The sequence below is a fragment of the Onychomys torridus genome, chromosome 8 (assembly GCF_903995425.1).
Source record: "Onychomys torridus chromosome 8, mOncTor1.1, whole genome shotgun sequence".
In the NCBI taxonomy this organism is placed as follows: domain Eukaryota; kingdom Metazoa; phylum Chordata; class Mammalia; order Rodentia; family Cricetidae; genus Onychomys; species Onychomys torridus.
This window is the reverse complement of record NC_050450.1, coordinates 54,758,445-54,779,134: the sequence shown is the minus strand read 5'-3', so window position 1 is coordinate 54,779,134 and position 20,690 is coordinate 54,758,445. Positions and strand designations below refer to the sequence as shown.

The window sequence follows — 20,690 nt, the reverse complement described above, 5'->3', positions numbered from 1 at the left end:
GCATTTCACGAGCACCCTGAGAACTGTACTGAACCATCACTGCTCCTCTCCTGGGCTATGCTAGATGCCTATACCCTGCTCTGAGACTAGGCTGTGACCATCTCTGTCGTGGACACAAACGTGCCATGCAGAAACCATTTGACTGTCTCTGTAAATGAACTCCTTAAAGAAGGAGCCACGTTGTTTGTTCCTTATCCTAGCACTTACCAGCGTGCATGGCAGGATGGGCACTAAAAGTGATGGTTAATAGAACCATTAAGAGATGAAGCTGATGAAACAGGAAGTGCTAAGGAAGAAGAAGGAGGAGGAGGAGGAGAAGGAGAAGGAGGAGAAGGAGAAGGAGAAGGAGAAGGAAGCAGAGAAAGAGGAGGAGGAGGAGGAGGAGGAGGAGGAGGAGGAGGAGGAGGAGGAGGGAGAGGAGGAGGGGGAGGAGGAGGGGGAGGAGGAGGGGAGGAGGGGGGAGGAGGGGGAGGGGAGGAGGGGGAGGAGGGGGGGGAGGAGGAGGGGAGGAGGGGGGAGGAAGGGGAGGAGGAGGGGGGGGAGGAGGAGGAGGAGGAGGGAGAGGAGGAGGGAGAGGAGGAGGGGGAGGAGGAGGGGGGGGAGGAGGGGGAGGAGGAAGGGGATTGAGAAACAGTGGCACATGGAGTGTTTCTAGAAGAGCCAGCCAGAATGAGTGAATCTCTCTCCCCATCCCAGGATGAAAATGTCCCTCTTTATCTTGGAATCTGAGTTTCAGCTCCATTTCAATCCGTCCATTTCCTGCCAGTTCTTCCTGAATGCTGATCTTTTATTTGAATTACCCCCTGAGTAGGACTGAGTGACTATTTCAGGGACATTTCTGTTGCCATACTTCCGACAGTCTGTCCCTTGCCTTCCCCCAAAGTACTCAGGACACATGGCCAGAAGCTTGGCCGGCTGCTGCTCATCTTATCCTCCTCCTCCACCTCCTCCAAGGACACACACCAAACTAAAGACTCTGACCCCTCTTGGGGTGGCCACACAGCTTGGAATGTCAGACTTCGGGTCTCCTTTCAGTCAGCCTGGTTACAGGAATGAATGCCTACCTCACTCTGGTCACGAGGGAATATTCCCACCCGTCTCCCCTAGCAGCAGCAACAGGAATTTCAGCACAGGGATACAGGAGTTTCCAAAAGGAATCTTTAAAACCCAGGTAGTTTTCTTTTTGTTTACTTTTAAACTCAGTCTCAACGCTGAAAAAAAGTTGGAGAAAGAGGGAATTCGAGGTGTCACTAAGAGCTGGAGTTATCTCATTCCTGCATGAGAGATGAAGGAGAAAAGAGCCTAAGTTCAGGGCATTTGGTGGCCCAACCCACTTGACCCCTGGCCTCAGTGTAGGAACCTGTAGCAATGGGTTTGACCTCTTATCTTGACTGCCAGCATCACCACTAGGGAGAGGCAGAGGCTTGCAGAAACCCCAACTCGCTCACTGGCAGTGCAAAGACCAGGCTCTAAGGTAAGGGGAGCGGGGGTGGTACTTGACCAAGAGTGCTGGAAGGGCAATAATATCAGAGGACGTCTGACCCTGCCGCCCGCCGGCTCCAGAGAGCTCACTCTGATCTCGCTCCGGGGTATGGGAAGTGGGAAGCAGGCGGAGCTCCCTCTTTGCCAGCTTAAGGCGCGGTGTTGCTTAACTGGTGTCCGGGCTTCGGTGACGCGGAGCTTCGAGAGAGAGAGGGGGGGGGGGAAGGCAAAGAGGAGTCCTGCCGTCCCCCACCCGGGCGCCCAGGCGTGGAAACGTGGGCGGCGGCGGCGAGCGGCTGGCCTCCCTCCCCGCCCTCCCCGCGCGGCGCTCCCGCGTGTGCTGCTGTGTGAGTGCGTGTGTCTCCCTCTCGCCTATCGCACACGCTCCGGCACTTGTGCAGGCGGCTCCCAGCTCTGCTCTCTAGCTCCGACCGCTGCGCTCCCGCCTAGCCGCCGCCGCTGCAGTCGCAGCCGGTACGGTGAGTGACTGAGGTGCAGCCGCCGCGCTCCCCAACTGCTCGCCGGACCGGACCCCAGCCTCAGCAGGCTCCACCTCACCCGGGCCGGTCGGCCGGGTGACTCCGGCAGGGGCTCTCCGTGCGCCCTCGGGCCACCGTCTCAGTCGGGACGCACTCCTCGAGGGCTGCGCACTCCATCCCCGCCCGGCAGCCCGCTGATCCCCGCACCCCGTGACCGCTGCACCGTTTCGTCCGGCAGGACCTGCCCGGACGGGACCACGCCGCCGCCGCCGCCGCCGCCGCCGCCTCCGGGAGCAGCGCTTCGGGGCCGGCTTGAGCCGAGCCGCGCGGGACCGCCGCTGCCGCGGGCGGGGGATGGGGCTGCCCGCTAGGAGCGCGGAACCCGCAGGGGGAGCGCGGAGCCCGCGCGCAGCCTGAGAGCCCCGCGCAGCCTGCGCCCCGCCGCTCCGTGCGCTCCCGCCACCGCCCGCGCCTCGATGGCGCCATCGCCCCGCCACTGACCGGCCCGCGTCGCTCGCCCAGCCCGCGCGGCCGCCCTCGGAGTCCCGCCAGCCGCTGGGGCAGCGGCCTGCAGCCCGCGTCCGCCCGCGCCCTCCCGCCCGGCCCCGCCATGGCGCTGCGCCGCCTCCTGCTACCGCCTCTGCTGCTGTCGCTGCTGCTGTCGCTCTCGTCCCTGCACCTGCCGCCCGGCGCAGACGCCGCCCGCGGCCGCGCGGCTAACCGGACCCTTGGCGCGGGAGCCGTCGGGGGTCGGCGTTCCGGAGGTGCCCTAGCCCGCGGCGGCCGCGAGCTGAACAGCACCGCCCGGGCGTCCGGCGTCTCGGAGGCTGGCAGCCGGCGGGGACAGTCCGCGGCGGCGGCGGCAGCGGCGGCGGCCAGCGCGACCGTCACTTACGAGACGTGCTGGGGCTACTACGACGTGAGCGGCCAGTATGACAAGGAGTTCGAGTGTAACAACAGCGAGAGCGGCTACCTGTACTGTTGCGGTACCTGCTACTATCGCTTCTGCTGCAAGAAGCGCCACGAGAAGCTGGACCAGCGCCAGTGCACCAACTACCAAAGCCCGGTATGGGTGCAGACGCCCAGCACGAAGGTGGTGTCGCCCGGGCCGGAGAACAAGTACGACCCGGAGAAGGACAAAACCAACTTCACCGTCTACATCACCTGCGGGGTGATCGCCTTTGTCATCGTGGCGGGCGTCTTCGCCAAGGTCTCCTATGACAAGGCCCACCGCCCCCCTCGAGAGATGAACATCCACAGGTGAGAGGCGTTGCTGGGTGCCTGCCTTGGGCCCCCAGGCCTCGCCCCCTCTTAACATACTCCCCACACCTCCAGTCTTCTTATGCACGCACCTCTTCTCTCCTTCTAAGTCACTTCCACAGTCGCTTCCTTTAAGAGCAATCAATCTTGTGGCTCTTTCATAGGAAGCCGGCTAGGCGCCCTTTAGTGTTAGAGGGATTTGCAACACAAAGTACCAATCAAGGGAGTTCATGATGTTCAAGGGTAAGAATTTCACCAATTGCTCAATCTTTAGGCTCTCGTTTTCATGGTGTGTGGCCACTTTACTATGGGTTGTACCACGCTTAGGTTTGTTTGTTTGTTTGCTTGCTTGCTTGCTTGTTTGTTTTTAAACTGGAGTGCCACCTTAATATAAAGACCTGAACAGTCTGAGTACCTCACTGAAAAGAATAGCAAGTGGGTTAGTGTAAGCTAGGATGTTCCCAGGGGTTAAGAGCAGGATGATATGGAAAGGGTGGCCCACCTCTGCTGGGAAGAAGGTTCCCCATACCGTGTTGACCAAGCACTGATGGTACTTCTTCCAGTAGGGTGCTTATCTTTCCTGCAGAGGCTGGAGAACTTGTTCCTCCAAGGCAGGTCTCTTTGAGTTAACACTGGATGGTGTTCAACCTGGGCATCTTTTACTGCACACACGGTAAAGACAGTGGGAACTGCCCCCTTCCAAAATTTATAACAAGAGTTTAAAATGGACAGTCCATAGTTCCACTCCGTTTGCTTCCCACCCTGACTCTGGCTCCCAGGGAGATCACTGGCAAGTCAAAGCCACAACAGGAGCCCTGTCTCTCCTTTAGGAATTGCACAGGCAGAGGATGCGAAGTCAGCTGTGCTTCCAGTGTCCTCATGAAGATGAATGGTTGGATGTGGCTTCAATGAAAGCCCTGCCCCAGGAAACACTTCCATTTCTGGCACACAGAGTGGGCACTGCCCTAGTTCCCAGGCCCAGCTCCCAGTCCACTGCTTATGACTTGACCTACCAAGCCTAGCCTGGTCCAGGCACCTTGCTTATTATCCTCATGGCTTGACAACCTCCTCCCTTAGGAGCTCTGAACATTAGTCACCCCTACCTTGCTGCAAAGAGGAAGGCAGGTAGAAATTTCTAGGCATGCTGAAGGAGCTGATTCTGCCCCTCCCCCTTGATAATGTGAGTGTGAGAAGATGATATTCCCTGTCAGATTTCATCAACTCAAACCCACTAAATGCAGACATTTCACACTCAAGTACTAGACTTGGGTTCACTGTAAAGAGAGCATCTCCTTTTAACCCCCTCGTTACCTGAGCCAGCCACTCTTCCATTAGCTGCTCTCAGCCTAGGCTTACTCAACATCCCTTTGGACTTGAACTAGGATTGTGAGAGAAGGTCTGTGGTCTCCATGCCTCGCCATGCAGAGGATAGGTACTATGAGCAGAATAAAAGCAAGACACCAACACTTCCCAGGAGTTTGTTTGGTCTGGCTGTGAATGCTGTCTTGGGCTCAGCTTGGAAAGCAAAGGGGGAATTGCTCAGGAGGGGCAGGTGCCTTTCTGAAGCAGATGTGCCTGTGTTCCTCATCTGCCACCTCTAACCCATGACTCAGGGGCTCATCTTCTCTTGCCTTCTCTTGTCTTGTTAAACCCACCCTGGCTCTTACCTCTCTCTAGTTGATTCTCACAAACCTTTCTTGGGGTTTCTCCCTGTCCTGCCCCCGATGCCTTGTATACTTTGTTCAACATTATCTGTGTTTGATAAGGTTGTGGCCTCAGAGTCTCAGATGAAGCCCCTGTGAAAACCAACATTGCCATGTTGCTTCGGAGAAGCCACTGTTCTTGATAGTAGTCTCATCTTTCCCATAGACTCCCTCTGTCCCGCACTAGGGTAACCGTGATCTCTTGGGACCATTATTTCTGGGGTAGGAGGAGGAGAGAGTGAACCATGAGGAAAGGACTGAATTTCAGGCCCCAGACCATTATGTAAATATGTGATGTTTCTCCCTCAAATTTACCTCCTGATTTCATTCAGTTCACAGCACCTCTCTAGCAGCTGCTGCCTCGCCTGATCAGTGCTTTGGAAACCATCATACTGGTGCTGGGTGGATAGGGGGACAACGCCTATCAGTGTATGTGTAGCGGCGGGGTGTGGGGGAGTGTTGGAGATCAGTGATGAATGAGACTCACAGCGATGAGTGACACTTAAGGACACTCAGGAGTAACCTTGAGCAGCTCAGGGAAAGCCTTTCTCAGTTCTGGGTAACTGGCAAGATAGCAGCATATCTCCTGGACCTCTTCCTTTCAAGTGTGTCAGTGTGAGTGTGCACATCACTCTCACGTGCAATGCACCTCTGGGTGGGCTTCGGAGGAAGCTCCTCTTTCTCTGCTTATACCTCCGATGTCACTGTTTGCCACCCCTGCTGGGGGCAGTTGTGTAGTGTGTGTTGTTAGAGAGGCAAGGTAGGGGAAAGGGGGTGGTGATGGAGAAGGTATGTATTCACATAGTAATGAGTTTTTCATAGGGAGAGTGGGGGGAAACAGGAATGCTTCCGGTCAGAGACCAAGTCAGGAGATGGGATGTGTTTCAGTTCTGTGCTTTTTGAAACAGTGGAGCCAAGATGTGTCCATACTGAAAGGGAGATCAGAGCTGTTGCAGTGTGTGAGCCTCCTTGAAGACAGACAGACCTGAGCCCCTTCCTTCCCTGGGGCAAGCGTTCCTGAGTCTGAGGGAGTTTTGGTGATAAGAGCCTCATTGCAAAGGGATACTGTGGGAATCTGAGAAGAGATGGAAGAAGGGATTGGCCATCTGCTCTGCCTTGGTGTTCGCAGGCTGGGCAGCCCTCTGTCTGCCATACACATGAGTATTCCTTATGGCTGGACTTTCTTACATCTCTCCCTCCCTTGCAGGGAGGAACAGACTTTGCTTTTTCTGGAAATGATTAGCTCTTGCTAGCAGGATTCTGAGTTAGAAGTCAGTGTCTGGAGGGGAACTAACCAGCCCTCTGGTGATTCTAACAGACCAGACAGTGGGAATGATGCAAACATACCTCCACTCAGCTAGCTGGGCTCCAGGGAGGAGAAAGCGACGCTAGTTCTGAGTGTCTGAGTGAGGGTGTCCCGCCTTTCCTGGCTGGACCCTCATTTCATTAGAAGCTACATCCCCTTCTTGCCCCTGCTTTAGAACTTCTCAGGTTGAGGTTGGAACGGCAGGCATCCACTGATTGTCATGTTTCCTGACTGTCTCTGTAGTCGTTACCTGAGGCTGTTTGCCCAGAGAATGATGGCCCATGTCCTCCAGGAATATGAGCTCTGCCCAGCATCCAGCCTCGAAGGCTGGACCCTTTTGACATTTCACTTTGCCCTTCGCTGTCTCACATCCAAACCTATTCCTCCTCCTCACCATGAGTTGATTCATTAATGTCTCGGAGATGAGGATCACTCTAAGGAGGAACTGTGTGGCTTCTTTTTTAAATGGCTAATTAACAGATGGGTCAGGAAGCTATTAAGATGCAGTAGACACAGTTGGTGAAGTCAGAGGTGCCTGCACGGGACTGGGAGTATGAAGGAAGGTGGGCAGGGAAGATGATGGGCAGGGGAGGATGCTCAGAGAAGCAGAGCCAGAGTATACATCATCAGGAGAAGGGGAAGGTATTGGGAGGTAATTCATCTGCAGAGTCTGCCTCTGAACTAACTTTCTTATGTCTAGCATAGGCCAGGGAAGACTTTGCTTTGCCTTTTCTTCTTCTAGAAGTTAATTACAAACCAGGAGAGCTCTGCTTTCCTTCTAGGCCAACATGGTTGTAACAGGACCACTCCAGAGTTGAGCGAGTGAAGAACTGTTTCTAAGTACTGGGAGAGACCAGCTGTCAAATCCTCTCAAACACCAGGTTTTTTTCAAGTACTATGGGCTCCCCATTATGAACTGATCTGAACTAAATCGGCTTGTTTTTAACTCCAAATACAGATGTTTGGAAGGAAATGGGAAAAAGAATCTTGCCTTGGGCTGAAGTGCGTCCCCTTTTTCATGTTTCCCCTTTTCTTTGAGTTTAAAAAGAAGTGCACACAGGGAAGGCTGGGAAATGACTGAAGCATTACGAAGGAGGGTTAGGTGCAGGAGCCCAGGAAGGCAGAAAGAAGATAACAGCAGTGATTGGATGAAAAGTTGATGGTTACCACTAATGGAACAAACACGGTGCTGCCGAGCCTCCCACAGGTGTGACTTTGTTCTGGTTCTTGAATGTATGTGGATACATTGCATGGGAGCCCCACTCACCTAGAGAAGGCAGAACATGGTTCAAACTCCAAAGCACACTTCCTTGACACACAGGCTAACTGGGTTCATTCTTGCTTTAGTGATACAACCAGGCAACTGGCTTTTCAGCAATCTTGAGACCTTGACAACCTTCTGGGGTCATGTTGCTCACTATCTTCTTGTTTCTTTTCTGCACTGCTCCCCACGCTCAGAACTCTTGCACATCTGCCTCATCCAGCCCTGTCTCAGAATACATTCATTGCAAGGAATCTGCTGCCTAGAAACCAAGAATTTATCCGTAGTCCTTGTCTGCTAAGGAGCTTGTAGAAGACAAAGTATAATTCATTGTTTTCAACTGATTTGCATGAGAGACTGCGTTGCTGGTTTGTTGGTTCGTATCAATTGTGCAGAAAGCCATGGTTAAGACATCTGAAAAGTGTGCAGACTGAAAGAGGTCAGTTATCCCAGACAGACAAGTCCTATAGATCTGGAATAAAAAGGCAGCAATACCCAAAAGAACTTCCTCCATCTAGTTCTGCTGGCTGATTTCTCCAGGGCCTGGCAGGTATTAGTTAGGTCTTAATTTTCTACCTCCGTCCCATAGCCAGGGAGAGCCCCTACCTACTGCATATTGGAGTTAGCTCTCTGCTCCTGGCTACAACAGTTGCCAGCTCCCTTCTTCCCTGAATCCATCCTGTCCACGCAAAGTTCTGAACAGCCTATGCTTGAAATTGTCACAGACTCAAGTGCATTTTGCCTTATCATTTTTGTCATGTTCCTTGGCAACATATGTTTTGTGAAATTACAAAATTACGATTTGACTTTGTGGATGTGTAACATGTCTCAGGTTGGTGGAGAGGGGGCTGTGAAGAGATAGATGAGGACCGACGCTACCTTCATTGCAAACACACCTTCTGTGATGGTTTTGTCCCTCTTTACTTTGAGAAGCTCAAACTCATTTTATTTTTCCCTGAGTCACATTTATGACCTCATGTTTGTACTTCTTTTGTTGGCAGATATTACAGAGGGGAAGAAGGCCGGGACTAGAGAGTTTACCAGCAAACCCTAACAGGGTCTGACATCCTTTGCCTTCAGTCTTTAGTAGGCTTATTTTAAAAATAATCAGAGCAGATTATTAACTCTATTCTTTCATTTTTTTTTTCTACAAGTAAAACCAAAGTCTTAGGAAAAGGCAGACTAACATATTCCATTATTTTGCCATCCATTTCAGAATCATGGCCTTATTCTCACCGTCAGTTTAACATGTAATTTTATAAGTGAGGCACTTGAAATCAATAGAGCACAGGTCACAAAGCCACGTGTCCCAGCTGCTAGTTGAGTGAGCTTTCGCTGCAAGCCTTGGTGTCCATGCCCAAGCTCAGTGTCATTTTCTTCATTGAAACCAGTCTGCTTTGCTTTAAGCTTGATTCTTAGTCATCAACAAATAACTTTCAGACACTTGGAGATGTGAGTGACAGCCTTCTTCTGTCAGTCCCTGTATCTAGCTCTTGAGTCTTGCTGGCCTCTGTGTTTCCATCCACCAACATAATTTCTCACAATATGATTTCTCACAATAGTCCCTGGTCTTTTTTTTTTTTTTTTTCAGTTTCTTTGCGTTCTTTTCTAAAGGGCAATAACCTGATCTAAGTAAAATCCTCTACTTAGATGTGAGTAATGCAGACTGTTGAAAAAGGAAAATACAGCATATGCCGAAGGAGGGTGGACCAGGGCAAGGAACCACTGAATAACAGTGTGGGTAGAGGTATGAAATTAAGAATGTGACTCTGCATGCTTCTACTCTCACCTGGAGGTGGAGGGAGTGTTGAGACTTATCACATCAGTGAGGTTCTGCAGGGGTGTGTGTGTGTGTGTGTGTGTGTGTGTGTGTGTGTGCGTGTGTGTGTGTGTAAGAAGGGGCATCTCTACGGTCTTGAGAGTCACGACCAGAGGAAGGGAGAGCCCCTCACCCGCTAGGACCATGTGGATAGGGCTTCTCCTCACGTGGGAAGACAAGTACCTCTTAGGCAAGACCAGTGTCACATGACAGCAGTGTGCTGGGCAAGCTGTGGGATAGTTGGGAAAGAAGACAAGAAAAAGGAGTTGAATATGCATCAAACATTTCAGATAACTGCCCAAAGAGGGTGGAAAAAAGATGTCCCACATTTCTGCATAAAATAGTAGACAGATCGCTCAATTTAGCTTCCTGCTTTGATACTGAGGGTAAAGGGACCCAGTTTCTTTGGGATGCATGCAGAGAGGAAGCCTGGGATCAGAGCCCCCTGTTCACTACCCTCCGCCCTCTATCACAGGGCCACCGCCTCTGCAATTCTGTATTCAGATGGAGTTACCTCTTGGGTCAGACTGCCATGGATATCTGCAGACCCGTGGAGAAGAGGCTACCATAGCATTTCTGGAAGATTCATAACAACCATTTATCATACCTGCCTTCTTCCCATGCCCTTAATTCATATTTATGGGATGGGATTAGTTGGGGCAAGAGTGGGCTGGCTGAGTAAAGAGCAAAGGGTAGGGTGCCACTCAATATAGTCTGGGTTAGCTGGGGACAGTCATGGCTATGCTGTTGCAAGTGGGTATTTTTGACCAGTCTCAGTCAAGAGTTAGGGGAAGGGGAGGGGCTGAGCACTTGTATCACTGCCATGGTCCCTCCAACACATGTAGAGGCCACTTTTAAACACTCTTGAAGGAGTCTGTTCCACTATGAACTTGGGCAGTGGGTATCAAAAGATAAGAGTTCTTCCTGTCAGGAACTTACATTCTTCCATCATCTGTGAAACTCAGGAAAGCTATGAAGCCCCGAGGTTTCAGCTGGATGAGGTTGTAAGCAACAGTATCTGGTCTTGAGAACTTGTCTGTCACCGGGAGCCCTGTTCTGCATTTACCAAGCCAAGTATAACTGCAAGCCCACCCACCCACCCCACCTACCCCCGCCCCCTGTCAGCCCACGGGGTATAGAGGCATATTTTACAGATGAGGAAACCTACACAGAGGCATAATGAGTTGCCCAAGGCCATGCTATCACTGTGTTGTCCATCTCTATCTTCTCTTAGGGTTTAGAAAAGTAGCTGTCTTTCACCTTCCTGATAGAGTCAGTAATACCGGAAATGCTTAAGAAAACAGTCATCGTGCCCGCCACCCCCACCCCCACCCCTGCTTGTGCCTGGGACCACTTGTTACCATAAAGGACAAGAGGGTCAGTGACCTCTCATCTAGAGCTGGTAACATGGTGACACTCCCACTTAGACTGCCCCTGGGGTACAGATGTGCCCAGGACAGTGAGATGGTTTTCTTTCAAGCATGGGTGCTGTTGGCTGAGATGAAGGCGTACAAAGAAGTGTAAGAAGCAAGACAAAATATTGAAGTTCATTGAGGGGAAAACAGAAAGAATGCAAACCCCTGTGTGGTTTAGAAAGAAGCCCTGGGCAGTGGTGCATGAGTCACAGCCTCCAAGAGAGGTGAGAGGAGCTGGGAAATGGAAAGATGAGGTCTAGGGAGAGGCTGGACCTCAGGGCATCCCCAGTTTTAATTACTGAGACCCACAGCTCACTAACAGGTCCATTCATCACTGTCCCTCCTTGCCCCCTTCCCCATTTATAATACCCAGTGCTGCACATGCAAGAGAGATCTGCAGCTAATTCTCTCATGCCCGCTTGGGCTGTCCTTTCTCCCTGCCATCCTCCTGGCTGTGCTAACTTAAGGCTTCTCTCCTTCCCTGGTCTCTACCTCCTACCTTCTCACATCCTCTGCCCTGAAGGGCACAGGAGGAGGAAGGAATCCTGAGATACCCTAACAGCCACAGCTGGGTGTGGCCTCCAGCTGTTATCTCTAGGTGTCAGCCAGTGTGGGGCCCGGATGCCTGGTCTGCAGTACCGCAGCAAGGGTACCTGAGCACAGTCACTGGCTGTAAGAGCTGTTTCTGTAGCCTCCAGGAATCCAGCTCTGCAGAGGACTGTTAGTCCTCTTACCTCTTTCCAGCTTTTTTCCCTCCTGGGATCCTCCTTGCCTAAAGCCACTGTTCCCATTTCCAGGGCCCTGGGAGCTAAAGCTCCAACGAGGCTCTGGGTGGCTAGAACCTTGGCCCTGTGCCCTGATGTTGGTAGAAGAGTCTTTGCTTCCTGCAGCCTTCTCAAACACGCTCATTATTCCTTGCTTTTCTGGCATTTGGTTTCATGTCCTGTTCCCATTAGCTTCTGCATTAAAGTCTCATTACTCAGGACACCTGTCCTCTGGACATATTGGTTGTTCTCTTAGCCAAATGTCCTCTTCTGGGAAGTGTGGTTTCCACCCTTTTCCTTCTTCCTGCACTCCAGCTGCTCCCTGGGGAGGAACTTGGGCCACGGGATGGGCTATTAATTAAGTGAAATCCGAGAGTGCCTTCTAGATCCCTTCCAATCTCTTTTGTAGGGCCGGGGAGCTTAAGACCTTGCTGGGGTTTAGCAGATGGGCTTGGGGTGGAAGGGTGGGGAACAGGTAGTTGTTCAGAAGTGTTTTGTTTTGTTTTCTCCCCAGTTCTGGAATCAGGGTCAGATTCCAGCAGGAAAGAGTTGGGACCTCACACCGGTATTTAGGCAGATCTTTTGGAGGATGAGCAAGGCTCGTATCAAGCCACCTCCATGTAATGATTGGCAGGATAGTAGTCCAGATGCTGATGCTGCTTCAGAACACGACAAGACTCTGGAGCACTGCCCTCCTGCTATGTTCCTAGTCAGCTATCTCTGACTTACTACTACTGCATGTAAAGACATCTGCCTGAAGTTTCCTGGGAATGACAACCCCACAGGCTTGGGGGACCAGCACAGGTCATTTGTGTTGAGATGATGCACAGCCAGCTTCAGACTCTGGACCCACGTCCACGCCGCAAATGCCTCTTCTCCATACCCTGGAGCGTTTGCAAAGAAGCTGTTCTTCTCTTCTCTCTTTCAAGTCACATCATTAAAATGTATCTTCTTGTGACTTGCCCTGTCTCCTCTACCAACACCGATTCCCCATCTGCCCTGCTCTTGATTCCTGGTCACTTCTGGCTTGTCTTTCCAACCCCTTCCCCCCTCCAGCCTTTCTTCTTGAATTCATCCAGCTGTGACTTCATCAAATTGTATCGATTCTGATGCCACTAATTCAAAATTTACCCTGGACAGAGTTGATTTTTTTCTTTTCTCTGTCTGATAAAAAGCTATGATGAACAGATTAATAGCTCAGACAACACTGCAAGGATTGTGCGGGGCACATCCACCACCACCACCACCACCACCACCACCACCACCACCACCACCACGGAGAAGGACAGGTCACCTCTGAGCAGGCCAGGTAGGCAGCTGGCATGCTAATGACCAATCTTTCATATCTATTCAATAAAATAGCTCCCAAAGAAAAATCTCATTTTATTTTATTATTTTAAAAGTTCCCTTAAAACCCTGCAATGGCTCAAGGAACAGTAAAGTGTTATTTTCTGGCTAAGTCTGGTAGCTTAGGCCTGTTCTCAGCTATTCTGGAAGCTGGAGCAGGAAGGCCACTAGTTCAAGGCCTACCTGGACTATAGAGTAAGTTTGGGCAGTTTAGTGAAATCCTACTTCTAAATAAAAAGGCAAAAGATGACTAGGAACAGAATACTTGCCTACCATGCATGAAGCCTTGGTTGAATCCTCAGTATTGTGCCCAGGTATGTATGTGTGTGTGTGTGTGTGTGTGTGTGTGTGTGTGTGTGTGTGTGTGTATGTGTACACATAGGCAGTTATTTCCTGAATATGTTCTGTAATTCCTGTAATTTCACCAACTGGGATTAACTTACTCTGACTACTATAGAATGACTGTTGATAAACTCCCTCCAAAATGTCTTTCTGGACATTTCTTTCTGGAAACTGTATCCAATTTCCCTTATCTTTCTTTATTTTCTCATTTCATTTTCCTATGTCTTTAGAATTCACGACTCTTTCTGCTTTGAGAAGTAGTGTTATGATGTCATAGCTGCAGTATCCTGCAGCTGACCCTGAGAAGACAGGGGTCCAAAGACCAACTTCAGACAGCTTGCCCTACTTCTGGGGGACAGAAGACATTGAGATTTGCTTTTGTTCCCTTTGAGGGGCTTGTTCCGTGGTCTAAGGAACCTGTGCATACACTGTTAGGGGGAGGCAGCATCACAACTCCTATGAGAATGACGAGAAGCAGTTAGCAAGCACCCTAGAAAAAGGACTTTGACATCCCCCTTTCATCTGCTTATGTCCTCTCAAGGGACAGATAACAAAGCTCTTTCCTCTTACTTTTGGAAGTTGTCATCCATCTTTTCTTGCCTTGGAGCATTTTCTGAATGTCAAGATAGCAAGCCGTTCCTGTCACTTTTTGTCTCCATGATCTTCTGTGAGTCCCTTGGTCCCTCTGGTCTGTTAGCTGGGATGTGGGGTATGGGTGACTATACTGTTGTGATATGGGCTTCTCTGGCCCATTGTGACCTCAATATGCCTGGAAAGTCAGGACAACAGGGGACATCTTTACTTAAAAGAGCAGCATCCCTAGGGGTGGAATAGAATGCGCTTTTCCTTATACATTCCTGTATTCTTATCTTATAGTCCTTGTCTAAGGACAAGGATGTCCTCTGCAAATGGCCTCATAAGGATGCTTTGCTTTTAGCATGTTCCTTTTATAGATCCTCTTGGTAGAAAAGGACTTATAATGCTCTTTTGGTCCCTTCCCTCTGGACATCATCTCCTCTCCTCTTGGGGTGTAAGTGTTCATTCATTCATCTACTCTGCAGACAGTCTGGTCTACTGTTAGGATGTGAGATGATGTTGGAAAACTCAAATTGATTCCTCATGTTCATAAGACTGCAAAACATCTCCTCCAGGAGTCAAGGCCTCTTCATCCTCTCCTTGGGATCCATCATTTGAATTGATGACCATATATGTCTTCCCATAGGACTTGACTTCTAGTCTCTCTGGCTATGCAGAGGTTGTCTATGTAGGGGCTACCAACCACACATGGAGCCCCGTCACTCCAACAGCTTAAAGATCCAAAGGGCTCTTTAGGGAAGCGGGTTGTAAGGAAGCAACTTTTCTTGGTTGCAGGAAGTGTCAGCCTCATTTGGTGAAAATGGGACAGTACCCAGCATAAAGAAAACTACTGAGTGACTGAATAGCATTTACATGAATATGATTTACTTGAGCATGGAGATGATGATAGTATTTATTATACTTATCTTAAAGAAGGGAAAGATGGTTAGAGAGAAGCAAAAAGGAAGGAAAAATGGAGAGAAGAATAAGAGACTAACTGACTACTTTATAGAAGAATGTTCCCTTAGGTTGATGTGATTGTCCACCCAAGCCCTCAAAGAAACCCATGGATTTGCTCCTATTGTGGATCCTGTGCCTCTCTATGGGCCTTTATCTTGGTACTTCCTTGTGTTGATGGGCAAAACATGATCTGCAGTGGCCTGGTACCAAGGAACACACACTCTCTTTGCACCTGCCTCTCCAGGTCCAAGTACAGGGCTCAAAAACATCTGGTGTGTAAGCAGATGGACTTCTTATCCTTAGGATGTGGTGGGAAATGGGACCTGTGGGTGGTTCCTTCCAAGACGATCATGGCCACGGCTAGACTATGTGATTTGAGAGTTTTGCTATGTCAGCTTTGTTGAGTCGGCCCCCACCATTTCCCTCTTCCACCTGGGCTATGGTTGTGTTTCTGTGGGCCGAGCCCATTTAAGATTTATTTAGTCAAATATTTATTTAGTGCTTCCTAGGCACCAGACTCTATTATAAATGTTTCACAAATATTAATGAATTTAATCTTCATGATAACTCTGAGAGGTAGACAATTATCTTTATTTTATTTTATTTTTGCCTTATTACTTTGGTTTAATTTTCAAATGAGAAAACAGAGTCATGGGAGTGTAAGTAGCTGGCTAATGACCACTAGTGTAACAAAGTGCCCAGCATCCCAATTTAGGCCCCCTAGTGCAGAATCCCAGTGTTTGGTCACCAGCCTGTGCTGTCTGTGTTTGCTCACTTAGAGACTGAGGTCTGAACCAACAGCAAAAGCAAAACAAAACAAAGAGACCATGGAAAACCACCCAAACTGACCAACTCTACCATAAATCTACACCTTCCACGAAGGAGCTTTCATAAACTCACCCTTCACGTGGTTAGCTGTGTGGCTGTGCTAACATATCTTGGTAACAGCCCCCCCCAACACACACACACACACACACACACACACACACACACACACACACACACTTTCAATTAGCCTGTAGCAACACTTGACACACTCAAATCTGATTCATTCTCAAATCACCCAAAGATTGTTGGAAAGTCTGTTTGGGTTTGATTCATCTGCCTTTCTTAGACATGAGTAGATTTTCATTATGTTTCCTGGGGTCTGGAGGAAGTATATGGAGATGATGCTGTTAGGGGATAAGTGGGTCTCCTATCAACAGCCTTGGGATAGACATGCATTGGGCAGCCTCAACTGGCCCTGCTTCCTTGAAAAACGGAGCAAGCAGGCTGCCCATTCCTTGCAGAGATGTTTACTGGCTGTGATGAATTCCAATTGTGCTGGGAACAACTCAGACCTGCAGAACAGCTCAATGCAGATGCATAGACATTGTTAGCCAACAAATGAGATCCCCACATCCATTCTGCGCCTCTGTGTGAGGAGAGCGGTCTTGTGCACACACAAAGCCAGCAGCTGTGTTTTTCAAGTGGACTGTGAGAGAACTGGGAAAAGGGAGAAATAAATTAAGCCATTCTCCTTGGTCCGAGGTTATTAAAAATGTGTTCATTTCAGTTGTCCTGACTGCAGATTTTGGAGGATAAAAACACTCTGGCTGTCCAGAAAAGAGTGGCAAAGGAGAGGTCAAAGAGGACACCAGCTTGTCCTCAAGTTTAGTGCCAGGAAGAGCTCAGTTATCTGGAACTCAGATAACTGGAATCCTTCACCTAGCTGGAATAGAGCATGTATACATCACTTCTAGGGAAACATAAAAGAAGCAGCTCTCAGAGGTAGGTTTACAGGGAAAAACCAAAACCAACTTCCATGATCTTCCTTGTAGTTTCAAGAAACAGTTCCCTTTCCTAAACTGTACATTTTACTTTGCTTTCTCTGCAAAGATGACCAAAAGGGAGGCTGATGGCCCCTCTCATCAAGAACCCAAATTCTTAGTGGCAAGAGAAAATAATTAATTATATTTAGGAAACACAATGAGGCAGGGATGCCTTGGAAATTTTTTCAGAAAGGGGAATGTTTCATTAGTCCCCGGGACTAAGAACATCAGCTGTAATGGTTTCTTCGTGGACAAGTCCATCCCTTTGACCTATTATCAGTTCCTTCCCATTGCCTCCCCAAAGGAGAAAGGGTGTGGCTGGAGTCTGACTGTCCAACTGGTCTTGTTCTTGGTGTGGAACAACTTACTGGACATTCTCTTCCTTCCGAAGCATTTATGTGGCTCAGGCTGATACCAAAGTCCACGTGGGTTATTTCTGAGGTCCCCATGAACAGGTTATTACTAGGCCAAAGACAGAGCCTTACAAGGTGAGCTAAGGGGTCGTGGGTTCCCACTTGCTTCGACGAGACCTGAGTTTGACCATCTGTCTGCATGATGAGTGAAAATGGAGGCAGGAAAATCTAAAGTTTTATTTTGTGTTCCTTTGCCACATTTGCTTTCAAACTTGGGCATTGATGAAGGCCAGAAGTCCGGAGCTGAGCAGAGCAGTGCTCAGTTCCCACTTTGGCCTCATACAGAGCAGTGATCTAATGGAGTATAGTGGTGTCCATTTAGGATTTTCATTTGACCAAAAGATTAGCTTGTAAAATCTGTGGTGTTCAAAGTTGTTGGTGTTAATGAGTCACAGTGACAAATAGACTTGAGTGGCTGAGCTGCAGCTGAGATCAGAGGTCTAGCTAGATTTTCAACTAAAGACTGAATACTCGCTAAAGCTCTATTGTTCAGAGACCATGATAGGGACATAAGAGGGAAAAACTGTGATGAAGAGGCTAGTAGGAAGGAAGGGTGTATCGATGGGAGAATGGGATTAATGAATGTGTGTGTTAGTGAATGGATGGATAGATAGTTGGGTAGATAGATGAGTGGGTAAGTGAATGCAGTAGATGGATAGGTAGATGAGTGAGACAAAGGCTAGACTAGTCCATGGATGAATGGTTGGGGACATGGATGGGAGGATGGATGGATGGACTGATGGACAGATGGGTGGGTGGAATGAATGGATGGATAAGTGTGTATAGTAGATATTTAAGCTAGTGAACAGCTGGTCTTGACCAAGTCATTTACTAATTGGTTCTGCATGCCCACATATCACCTGGCATTGGCCAAATCATCAGGCCATAGTGGTTAGCTTTTATCAACTTAACAAGGCCTAGAGTCATCTGGGATGAGGGAACCTCTTTTGAAAAAGATGCCTTCATCTGATTGGCTTGTAGGCAAACCTGTGAGAGCATTCTCTTGACTAATGATTGATGTGGGAGGGCCCAGCCCACTTTGGATGGTGTCACCTTTGGGCAGGTGGTCCTGGGTTAAATAAGAAAACAAGCTGAGCAAACTATGGGGAGCAAGCCAGTTAGCAGCATCCTTCCGTGGCCTCTGTTTCAGTTCCTGCCTCTAGGTTCTTGCCCTGACTTTCCTCAATGATGGACTGTGATTGGAATGTAAGCCAAATAAACCCTTTCCTCCTGAAGTTGCTTTGGGGTCATGGTGTTTATCACAGAAATGAAACAAAAGAAAAAACAACAACAACAAAATCAAAAGTGAAGTAGGACACAGGCCTATCTGGGGAGAGCGGAAAGAATCATTGAAGAGGAAAGTGAGGTGCATGTGAGAGGTGGTCTCTGCATACCAAAAGGCACCCAGGTTCAAGTCAGAAGCCGGACTTTGAATTTCTGTTCCATCTTGTTTGAGTACTGATCTGAGTCTTAAATCCTCAGTAAAAATTATGGTACTTTAGCTGGAAAGGTCACAGTGCTAGAAGCAAAGGCGGGCGGGGTTGAGGGGGTTAGGCAGGAAGGCACACTCAGGGATTAAGTGCTATTGAAAGGTAAAATGGCACTTCCACCATCATGACTCAGTGCAGTGCCCAGGACTGAGGAGGGCCCACGTTTCCTGGCCTGAGTGAGCAGAACTGGGTTTGTTTCCCAATTAATTGGCCCTCTCCCATAAAGCATGCACTACAGGAAACTGTCTAAGAAGAGCGAACAGTGAAATCAGCAAGCAAGCAGATTTTTCAGACAAGAGTTCCTTGACTTGATATGTTAGATCGTGCAGCCAGTATGATGGACAGGGAAGAGGGTTGGGTTGAAGGTGTTCCCCAACTTCCTAAATTAGGTGCCTTTGCTGCCCTCACCTATGGTGGGGCACCAGGTTCCTGTGGGGTGGAGCCTAGCTCTTGCTCCTTCCCACAGCCAGCTCTCTGTGTCTCTCCTGAGTTTCTTTTTCTCCACATGTTTCCCCTCTCTACATGCCTCTCCTGCCTCTGAATATGTTTTTGGAAAAGCTTTTGATCCACATTTCCTTGAGACCATTGATAACATCACCCGAGGTTTTAAGCAAATAAATAAACTGATCTTGACCCAAATCACTCATTTGCTAATTGTTTCTGCATGCCCAGATATCACCTGGCATTTGCTAAATTAGTAGGCCCAGCTGGGAAGAGCAGGAAGCAGCTCCGAATGGCTTTCTCTTGATTTCCCTTCCTCTCTCTGGTTCTCATTTTCTCTTCTGCCTTTTCTACTGGATTCTCTCTCTGTCTCCTCGCTCCCTTTCTGGCTTCTGGTCTGGGTCTCTTCTTCCTCTCTCCCACTTCATTTCTCCTCACCTTCCTTATTCCACATTCCTCTGGCTCTAACTCCTGTTTTCTCTCCTTACTGACCTGTTTCTTCTCTCGTATTTTGCTTCCCCATTTGCTTGGTCCTCCAGCACCTGAAAGTTGCTGCCCACTCTTAGGAAGCCTCCTCAATTGTGCCTCAGTGACCAGGTTTCTTTCCTCTGGTTAGAAAGTAGCTCAGGCCTTAACCCATTTCCTCTGGCATACCCAAATTAATTAGGTGAGACTGGGATCACACATTTCAGAATTAGAATAATATTTATCAAACACCCTGGAGAGTGAGGGATGGGAGGTAGAGAGGAACCAGAGCAAAAGGGAGGTCACTGAGCTGAGGGATGGGCAGGATGGGGAGCTTACAGGGGCACACTGCTCAGATCTTCTTAGTCGGGGGAAATGGGCAGTGGGAAAGGCTGGATTCTGGAGAATGTTAAGGACACAGTAGGAAGGTAGGGGGCAGGAGCTTATGGCTGACCATCATTCCCTCATGGATATTGTATGTGGTCAGGAGGTCTTTACAGGGGCTTTGAGAAACACATAATCCAGCCAATCCACCTGTGGTAGTTTGAATGTAATTGGCCCCCATAATCTCATAGGGAGTGGCACTATTAGGAGGTATGGCTTTGTTGGAGTGAGTATGGCCCTGTTGAAGGAAGTGTGTCACTGTGGGGGTGGGCTTTGAGGTTTCTTATGCTCAGGAAACCACCCACTGTCTCAGTCAACTTCCTGTTGCCTGTAAGATGCAGGACTTTCAGCTGCCACACCTGCCTACACACCACCATGCTCCCCATCATGATGATAATGGATTGAACCTCTTAAACTGTAAGCGAGTGACGCCAATTAAATGTTTTTCTTTATAAGAATTGCTGTAGTCATGGTATCTCTTCACAGGAATAAAAATCCTAACTAAGTCACCTCCTTTCTCACTTGGCTGAGATTCCAGTTCAGCCCAGCCCACTGGGCCACAGATGATCACACTCTGGAGTGGTTTCTAATAATCACATGGCCTAAGTATCAGAGGCCACAGCTCAGCTGTAACCCAGAGTTATTACTCACTGTCAAGCAACTAGCCGGACTTCACCTGCTCAGATCCACCATGTCCGCTGCTTTTTAGGAAGGTGACCTTTAAGCAGGTCTTTGTAGCATGAATCTTAGAAGTTCTTATTAATGAAAAAAAAAAAAAAAAGCCAAGTACTGGGGTCAACGCTGGAAGATCAGAGAAACAGAACAAGCCACAGCCACCTCACCTTGCCAATTCCTCAGCTGATCCTGTTTCCTCAGACTGGGAGCCTCTGAGTCCTCATCCAGAATGGGTCTCAGCTGAACTGCTGCTAAGAGCCTAAAAGCTTAACCAGGCTCAAGTTCCTTGTCCTCACA

General features: G+C 49.1%; 1 protein-coding gene across 2 annotated transcripts in view; it reads left to right on the top strand.

Annotated features, from left to right (window-relative positions):
- The first annotated feature begins 1,821 nt into the window (after window positions 1-1,821).
- Window positions 1,822-20,690, top strand: part of Shisa6 (shisa family member 6) — a 306,926-nt gene continuing 288,057 nt past the window's right edge. For both annotated transcript variants that reach the window (XM_036196107.1, XM_036196106.1), the window contains exon 1: window positions 1,822-3,221. In XM_036196107.1, coding sequence (XP_036052000.1) covers window positions 2,572-3,221 — 650 coding nt within the window. In that variant the 5' untranslated portion in view covers window positions 1,822-2,571. The remainder of the gene's footprint in view (window positions 3,222-20,690) is intronic.